Genomic DNA, 9850 nt, shown 5'->3' with positions numbered 1-9850 from the left:
CAGCAGGAAATTTGAGGGGCATTCCAGGACACCCCCAACTCTATGGTACAACTGGCTTAAAATCATAGAGTTTTGCCCTTAAACCAGAGTGTCCCCATATGACATCCCCAGCATGATGATGTCACTTCCAGGTAACATCATCATGTTAGGAAAGTCACGTGGGGATGTGGCTGTTTGGGGGTGGGGTCTCTCCTGCCAACCAGCTGGCTGGCAGTGGGGAGAAACCCTGAAAACTGGGGGAACCACCACCCCGACTTGGGGACTGGCAAGCCTACTCAGCAGTAGGAAAATCCCTTTTCATTGTTGGGAGTGAACCAACCAGACTGAAGGATTCTAACCTGAAACACTTTCAGGTCCATAAGTCCAGGACTTTCTCCACAGGTGGGCTTATCTGATCTCTGAGATGATGATGACACCTATTTTTACTCACTGCTGGTGGAAAGTGCTGCCATGTCACAGCCAACTTATGACACCTCCCTGGGTTTTCAAGGTGAGAGATGAACACAGATGGTTTGCCATTGCCTGCCTCTGTGTAGCAATCCTGGACTTCCTTTGTGGTCTCCCAGCCAAATACTAACTGGGCCAACTCTGTCTGGCTTCTGAGATCAGGCTAGCCTGGACCTTCTAGGTCAGGGCCTTACTCAATAAAGAGTACAAATTGTTGTAGTGTGGACACCCCATAACCAATATTCTGAGAGTTCTGCAGTTATAGCAACTTTCTTGCCGAAGCTAAGCAAGTATGTGTCTGGTCATGTCTTGGACAGGATCCTACACAAGCTGCCTTGAGTTCTGATGGAAGAAAGGTGGGCTATAAATGTAATAAATAAATGGTTAAGTGCATAAATCAACCTGGGTGGTAGGATGAAATCTTGGCTGGCTAGCTTGTGATGCTGATATCTTCTCAAATAACACATTTGAAAACTGAACTTGCCCTGTTCTCACCTATTGTTTTCTTTCACGCACCCCCATATATTTGTTGTGATACTTTGTTCAGTTTCCTTTCGGCTTGGGGGAAGGGAGGGAACTAGCAGAGAAGAGGACAGGCACCTCTGCCTGTGAGGGGGTGTGTGCCTGCACACATATATGCACATTTTGCAGGTGTCCCATAAAACACTAAAAAATGCCTTTTGACAGAGATAACTGCAAAAAAGGCAGGCAGTTATGGCTCGAGCATAGGGGTATTCATGCATCATTAGTTGCACATAATGTATATGCAATGCTTAGGTGCATTATAATCAATTTCTGGCCACAAGCAAAATTTTCAGAATTGAATAAACACATAACCTTGTCCATGTGAGTTAATAACTGTAATGTTGTACAATTCCCTAGAGCACCATGAAAACAGGCACGCTAAAGGCTCACAGATTCCAATGAGAGAGTGAAGTTTCCTTTTAAATCTCTCCAACTGAATCCCTGTGACAAAAGTGCTTAACTTTGGCCAGCTCATGCCTATGGTATTTATAAAGGCTAAAGTTGGTGCAAAATTCCCTTCAATGCAGCATGTCATGATGAGATTAATTATGTCTCACTGCCTTTTACCACGTCCTTCTTTTTACCTATGGACTCTCTTTACTACTTCAACCTGATAATGTTCAGTATCCTCTCCAAATATTCCCTCATCTTAGGGACTTTCATAACCCCTCAAACACCTAACCACAAAGTAGTCCTCCTACAGACTTGATAACGAATATATTATTCTTCCATTCCAGCTTCCATGAAAGGTTGCTCGTAATCCCTTTGGTCTTTTCATTTCCCCATATACATTTTCTGTATGCTTTTGGCATATGTCAGGAATGGAGGAAGGAAAAGTGAAATTTAAGTAGTTCAGTTATGCATGCTATTAAAAAATGTCATTGTTGCTTGAGCCATCACAAGATTCCTTTTCACAACAGGCCAAAACAATGCAGCGTAGGCTCTGAACATCAAACAGCTCTCATTTTGTTACCGTAGGGTGTGCTTGAAAACCATCGAGCGTCAGACATATGCATATTATGCTTCTTTTCCAGAGCCATTTGTGTCTCTAGTGCTGTATTTTGCAACATAAGGATTTAGTAAAATGTTTGAGTAGAAATGAAGTGGACAACAGGAGTCCCTTGGTACAATTGAAAAGGAATGGCTATGAACTTGGTATCATTGATGAAATGGGCTTTCACCATCTGTGATAGGGGTGCCAGCTCCCAGGTCCAAGCAGGGCTTCCCCTGCTTCTGGGGGCTTCAATCCACCTCCACCCCTAACCCAAGCCCCGCCCCCCAAGAGTGACAACCCCCGGCCACCCCTCTCCCTCCCCTCCTGCCCAATTTAAAGGGCTTCAACTGATCAGCAGGGACCATGTGGGAGGGAGAGGGGTGGTTTGGCAGGTGGTCACGTTTGGGGGGCATCCTCACCCATCCCCCATCTCCCGCTGGAGCGACGAGGGGACCTGGCAACCCTAATCTGTGACTGGAACACACTGATTGCCTCCTAACAGGTTACCTTATTTCTATGCACTACAGAAGTGAATGACAAGGTTTTAGACTCCAGCTTTTCCTGAATGGTTTACCACCTCTCCTAAGCACTACATCCAGTTCTTCCACCCTCTCCTTTCTGCCTTCCTTCTATACATCCCACTCTTCACCTTTTCCTGTGGTATCTGCGTGTAATGGAATTTGGGTGACATTGGTGGTTTAAGTTGCAATGTGAACCTTAAGGGAGTTATGGGATGGTTGTGAATGGTTGTCTGAGTGTATATGAGTATGGTTGTAGATCACCGAATGATTGCATCTTAATTTCGTTGTACTATGTACAATGACAAAGTATATTATTATTATTATTATTATTATTATTATTATTATTATTATTATTATGCCTTCAACCACCACAAAGATTGGAACGATAACTCACAATGATCAGGAGAATGAAATAGATGAAGTTGTAGAAGGAATGGGCATCCATAACGAAGTACATGATATCTACCCAGCCCTCTAGGGTGATGACCTAGGATAAAGAGGGGAGAAAAAAGAAGTTATTGGTTTACTTGGTATACATAAGGCTGTCAAGGATAGGAAGCACAAGACTGTTTCTGTGGACACCCAAGAAGATACAACAATAGTATTTGTTGTTCAAGCCCAGGCTTCCCCAATTCAGCACCTGCCAGTGCTTCCCTTAATGACTGCCAAGCTTTTCAGAAAATGGGTGGGACACTGTAAGGCAGAGCTTATTGGCTACCCTCATTCAAATGAAGGGTAGGATCAGAGAATGAATGGAAGATCAGGAAGACTGGTAAGGACCTCAGCTTTACTTAGTGTGTAGTTCCATTCCCCTTTCAGGATTTCGTTCTTTCCAGGAGGTATGAAGAGGGAGAATTCCTTTGGATTCCACCTCCTGTGGCAGCCTATTTGGGTTTGGCTCCACCTCCCGTGGCAGTCATTTTGGGATGGTACTCACCACCACTCTCAAAGTTCCAAAGGTGCCCCAGGTTCAAAAAGGCTATGGACCCCTGTTCAAGGCCACATGCTCGATCTATTAAGATAAAGGCTAAGAAATAATAATACATCGTCACAACCTCAGAAACTGAGGCTGGACAAAACCCCATTTCTTGCAAGTTCTGTACTTATGCATCCTACACTTTAGCCAGAACCACATGGCGGTGGGGAGATCAGTTGGTGCTAGTCAATATTCTTTTTTAACCACTGAATCATTCTTCCCCTTCTACCAAAACTAGGCATTTAAGGACAAAAGGAAATTTTGACCCCGCTTTTTCTTTTACTGAGATTATTTTCCAGTCACTTTGTTTACCTGAAATATTGCAATCCACGCATAGCCAATGTTATCAAAATTGATTGCTCCTTTGAAAGGGTTGTGCTCCCCAGCAGAACAGTTTGTGTAATACTGGTTCCAATTTACACAAGAGGTGTTAGTGGTGTCATTGTAGGAATAATAGTTTAGTGTACATTCCAGGCCTTCTTCCCTCCGTGTTGGGATGCTACGGCAGTAACGCATTCCATTCTCTCGAGGCTGAGAGCAGATGAAAGGGCTTTCGTCTTCATTCTCGGTCTGGTAATAGGGTTCCAGCTCAACTGTGTAAGGGCTTAAGCAGACAAGTGCTCGTTATAAAAAAAAAGATCATGGAGGCAATGAAGGAAGTGAATGTAGAACTTTACTTTTTTGGTAACTCAAGAATGACTCCCAATGTCATTAGCAGGCAGCAAACTGAAAGCAAAAGTATTCATTCATGGTATTAATAGGCAATATGTGGAACTCCTAGACCTGAGATGTTACAAAGACCAATAGGATAACTGGGTTCAGAAAATGCAATTAGACAAATTAACTGAAGATAAGAACACTTTAACTGCCTTGGACTGTAATTTTATTTTTCAGACATCTCTAAACTCTTGATGTTTTGAAGTGGCAGATGAATGTCAGACAATGTATCAGTCCAAAATGGATCTTCTCCTGGAATACCCTCCTCTAAACCACCAGGAACTGGCCCATAATCAGAGACTGGATATTAGGATAGGTGGATAGATCACTAACTCTGGCATAACAATGGTGATGATGGTGATAATGTTATTGTGGGCTGCGTATATCAATGAAAGGCCATTTACCAAGGTAATTAAAATTTCTGAACATGTCACAATGACACTGGATTATTCTTTTGAAAGAAAATGGAATCTTAAAAATCTTTGGTGCCTAATTCCTTACCATGGGTAAGTTTCAAACAAGAAATACCAAGAGTCACAATCTCTAATGAACTGGTCCTAAGAACTCAAAATGAATGTGCCAATAGAGGATATGTTCAAAACATTCCATGACATCCCAGCATACAAAGTGGAAGAGAAGCAGGTGATAGCCACTTCTACGTCCATTCATGGATCAACAAATTACCTCTACATTGGCAATGCTCTTTAATATAATCACATAGGGATGGGCACAAACCCACAAATGAACCCTGGTTTGAGCACAAACCAGGCCACATTTTTCATGGAGGTTCTTGAGGTTCATGGGAGATGCATTCTTGAGGTCCAAAGGCATTTAAATGCCTTCAGAGCTTACTTCCAGATCTGGTGGCCCACCCGGAAGTGAGCTCTGAAGGCATTTAAATGCTGTTGGAGCCCACCACTTGGTCCCCACCTGAGTAAGCTCTGAAGGCATTTAAACGCCTTCGGAGCTTACTTCCAAGTCAGGCCACCCACAGGAATGGAGCTCCTTTGGAGCTCACCTCTGGTTGGGTGGCCTGACTGGGAAGTGAGCTCTGAATCCCTTCAGAGCTCACTTTCAGGTGAACTAAACTCCCTGAACCATGAACCAGTTCATGCAGTGGAGGAGTTCGTTGGAGGTTCGTGGTTCATGAAAACCCTGAACCTCCAACAAACCTCCATTTTCCCGGTTTGTGCCCACAACCTATTTATATGAGGTCTCTTATTTTGTACTGAAAGCTAAAAGCCAGTCAATTAAGGTCATCTTTACCTAGGATTAGATTATGCACATGACTAGTTTAAACTGACCCACCTATGGTCTTTCCCCAGCCTTCAATTTTTTAAATATGAATTATGAATATATTTATACAAATAAAAATATTTTAAAGGATTAGGGTTTTTTATTTCAGATCGGAGGAGCCAGCCACTCCAGTGATAATGAGACTGTCTTTGAGTAATACTTTGCTTTGTAAATATGTCCCTTTATGTGGCAGACCCCACTTGTGTTTCCCAGTTTCGGTCTTTTAAAAAAAGAGAGAGAGAATTCCTTCATAAAATGCTATTGGAATAAGCCAGGTCAGATATGGTAAAGGAAGTGGGGGCTGAAATCAACGTCTTCTTTCCTCAATAAATGGCCTTCCCATATGCTACCTGGTAAAGCTTTCAAGCTGTGTTTAAGACTAGTTCAGCCCAGTTAATTCCTGAAGTATTGGTTTTAATACCATCCAAAGCTTAGCTAAAACCCTGGTATTCTAGTCTAATTAAACAGCACTTAGATTGGTAGCTGCATTGGATCTACTCAGAACTGATCATCAGTTCACCTACTTCATTGCCAATTTACCTATAGAAATTTTCCAAGTTATTGAAATCCAAGCTAACTTTGCAGAGAGGGGGAAACCTAACCAGAGAAGAGATGTGAACCTTTGGGAGTCAAAGGAAGAAGAAAAAAATACAAAAACAACCCTGGTTTCTTACTGAAGGCTGTTTCTGACCTTTTTAATTCTACTCACATCTTAAAACATGGACTGGAGAGAAAATTGCTCAACATCAGAGGTCATTTCGGGGGGGAACGCGGGGGAACGCAGTTCCCCCGGGTGAGGTACAGGGGGACGGGGCACATGACGAAGCCCCGCCCCCCGCTTCCAGCCGCCCGGCTTCCGGCCCTCATTCAGCCAGGAAAAGGCAGGAGAAGAGGGAGGGTAAGTTGCTTCCTCCCTGCCTCTCCCCACCCCTGCCTGCCTGGGGCCAGGGAGGGCCTTCGCGGGGCTTCCTTGCACTCCCGCCGGCCTTGCAGGTCCACCGCCGGGCCCCTCATGGGGCTCGGCAGTGGAGCTGCAAGGCCGGCACCGGCGGCCGGGACCGTTGGGGGCGGGGTGTGTGGCCTTATGACACACTTCCGGTGATGTCAGGGGTGTGGCCTTATGACACACTTCGGGTGATGTCAGGGGGTGTGGCATATACTAATGAGTTATGCTAATGAGTTCCCCTAGCTCTTTTTCTATGAAATGACCCCTGCTCAACATGCTCACATTCTGGAAGGTCTGTGCTGATGTCCTGTGTGTGGTGAACAGGATGTGTGTTCAGACCTCTTTGGAAAGTCCAGATGCTACCAAGATGCTCCATATTGGCTGGTTTCCCCTCTCCATTCTCTACTTGCATCTTTATTATATTGAAAGCAGCCTTGGGATTAATTTAGTGAGATAATGACCACAATCCAAAGAAAACTTAGACATGCTTCAGTAACATTGAAATCAAAGAGAATAAAGCATGACTGTTTTTGGATTGGCCCAATGTATGCCAGTCTCTTTGAATTCAAGATGCTCAAGCAATATATATAGTGCTATATTTAATTATTTTAATTAACTTTACTGGTTTTATAGATTTTTTTTAAGTTAATGTATTTTTGTCAATCCAATTAACACTAACAAAGTTTAATTCTGAGTATAAACTTTCATGTGCATGCACACTTCTTTAGATACTTCTGAAGAAGTGTGCATGCACATGAAAGTTTATACTCAGAATTAAACTTTGTTGGTCTCAAAGGTGCCACTGGACTCAAACTTTGTTCTCTTGCTTCAAACCAACATGGCTACCCACCTGAATCAACTAACACTTGTACTTTACACAGCTGATTGAGAATGTGATTAGTAAAAATCTTTCAAAAAATTGGATAGAGTGTGCTGTGATGCCTGAGAGCAGAAAATGGTTAGGGAGGTATTTTGGCACTGGAGAAAGGGAGGAGAATGAATAATAAGTCATTGCACTGCTAACTGTGCTGATGCAGGCTTCTGTCTTGACCAAAGATCCTGCCAGGGCCTCTAGGGAAGCTCTTTATGGGTGGGGGACCTGCGAAGACATGTGGGAGGCATCTCATTTCCTCCCCCCCACTGTTTCCTCTTTACCTTCCCTGAGAGCCCCCAAGTGGCTCCCCTTTTCCTGCTTCCTTCTCTCCTTCCCACCTATCTGCCCCCCCATCTTCAGCTTTGCTTCCTTCCCTCACCCTGGCAGCCTCTCCTACAGTGAATTCTGGCTGAGTTTTGTGGTACCAGTCACCAGGACAGGCCTCATTGCACAGTACTTGTGGAGGGCACCTCATTTTCTCCTGTACTCTCTAACACTTAAATCCTCTTACCAGGGCCAGTTTGTCCATAGAGGCAAGGTTAGGCAGTTGCCTTAGGGCGCCACCTTCAGGGGACGCCACTGGCCTACCGATATGGATGCACACTGGCCCTGCTCGCTGGCTGACTCTCCCAGTGGCTCTGTCTGACTGTCCATCCTCCACCCCTGAGAGCATGTGCTGCGATGGAATGGAGAAAGAGAGCCCAGTGGCCACAAGGCACCTAGCAGCTGCTACCTCTGCTCCCAAGGAAACTCCAGCAAGGTCCTGGAGGGGCGGGAAGGCAACAGTGGGGTTTCAGGGCCACCCAACAATGTCTACAGCACAATGGAGGCAGGGCACCCCCTGGCGCCTTTGTCACCCACCCCCTGCTGCCACACTGAGGCGGTTGATGCGACGCCATTGGTGGCCTATCCTTGCTTGGCACTGTGAGGCGAGAGAGGTGGCCAGCCATGTCCAATCACACCTAAGCAACAAAGGTTGGAAGGAAGTCCAGCGGGTTCCCTTCCTTGCTTTCCAGCAGGACCCCAACCCCTACTGAGGGCCACCGCCCGCCCTTTCCTTGGACCCGCGCCGGACTATCTGGACACCTACAAGCGGGCCCAGTTGAAGGTGCTGATGTTGCAGGTCAGCCCAGGCCTCGGCTGCAGCTCCGCAAAGCCACCACCACCAAAGAGGTGGGCACCCAAGTGAACCCATGGGTTGACACCGCCATGCAATACTCATTCAGCTCCCACCCGCTCCAGGCCATCCGGCCCCAGAGCCCTTTGGCTCGCCGTGCTGCCTCTTCACTTTGCCATGCTGCCTCTTCACTTTGCCAGAAGCAGTGGTGGAACCCCAAGAGCAGGACAAAGCTCCCACTTCATACCCGCTCGCCGAGGAAGAGCCTGAGGAGAAGGCAGTGTGGGAGACGGGGAATAGGGCCAAGGGAGAAGAGCGGCCGGAAGAGGGCCAAGATGAAGAATCCGCCGTGAAAGGCAGCTACGGCGGAGGAGAAGGCAAAGTAGTCTCATGCCAGTTCCCGCCCCCAAATCCAGCACATCTCATGTAGGGTTGCTGGCAACTTGCTGCTGCCTTTCCCCTGACAGGAAGAAATTCAACAGAAAAATGGCAGACCAGGTAGGGGCTTTTACATGCTAAGACATTCCCCACTCTCAGGTATATGCCAAAAATACTTTTAAAAAGTTAAACCGATTCCAAACTGGAACATGTTAATAGCCTTCCAGAATACATTAAGTGTTAAAAGTAATTAAGTATGGATGGGGGTTGTTTTTAAGGGTGGGGGTAGAAGGAAGGAGAATCTGGCCTGCTGGAGCCCTAAACTGGAAGACAAGATCAAAATCAGGATTCTCTCCCCATCTGCCATTTCAGGATGCTATAAGCCAGTCAGGGTTCTAACCACTTTGAAACTAAAAGAGTTCTGAGCATGAGGATTAACTCAGAGGAAAAGTAAAATCTTCCTGATTCTAACTAATTACATCCTTCCTGAAATTCTTTAAGATGCCAAGGGGCAGAGCCCCTAATAGTTTACATAAAGAACCAGAAGACTTGTGGCACTTTAAAGATAACAAAATATGATTCCAGCAAGAATAGCATTTAGCTTTTATTACCAACATTTAACCTGTTTTGCAAACCTCCCTGCCCAGTGCTATGCTCTTGTTTATAAGTTTACATACATATGAACAGTTGAGCTAAAAATATTATTAAATATTATTGTTAAACATTAAAGATATATTCAGCCTTGGATGAAAAAAGCCATGAGGTGGGACTTGAAACAGGTTGATTAAAAATTATTGTTAGAGTTTTAAGATCTCAGATCTACAAAGCTGCATGGCTAAATTTTAACAAGACCAGGAAGCCCTTCTGATTTCTATATGAATAGACCACGCTACATGAGACAAGAGGCAGCAGAGTATCAGAATTTTCAGTATTAAAAGCAGTGTCTTCCACCTACAGTCTGAAGTGGTAGAATCAATTTTACCACCTCATTGTGCTGCATTTGTAGACCTAGCCTTATCTGTGAAATTGTATGTTACTTGAGAACTGCAGCCTTTAGAT

At 45.0% G+C, this 9850-nt stretch overlaps 1 protein-coding gene across 1 annotated transcript in view; it reads right to left on the bottom strand.

Annotated features, from left to right (window-relative positions):
• Positions 1-9850, bottom strand: part of CACNA1G (calcium channel, voltage-dependent, T type, alpha 1G subunit) — a 573869-nt gene that overhangs the window by 271130 nt on the left and 292889 nt on the right. The window contains exons 6-7 of the mRNA XM_015410725.1: positions 3776-4067; positions 2882-2974 (exon numbers count right to left, since the gene is read on the bottom strand). Coding sequence (XP_015266211.1) covers positions 2882-2974; positions 3776-4067 — 385 coding nt within the window. The remainder of the gene's footprint in view (positions 1-2881; positions 2975-3775; positions 4068-9850) is intronic.

Source organism: Gekko japonicus, unplaced genomic scaffold (genome assembly GCF_001447785.1).
Source record: "Gekko japonicus isolate JY-2015 unplaced genomic scaffold, Gekko_japonicus_V1.1 scaffold15, whole genome shotgun sequence".
In the NCBI taxonomy this organism is placed as follows: Eukaryota; Metazoa; Chordata; class Lepidosauria; order Squamata; family Gekkonidae; genus Gekko; species Gekko japonicus.
The sequence above is the reverse complement of the archived record's forward strand: the minus strand, read 5'-3'. Positions and strand labels throughout refer to the sequence as shown.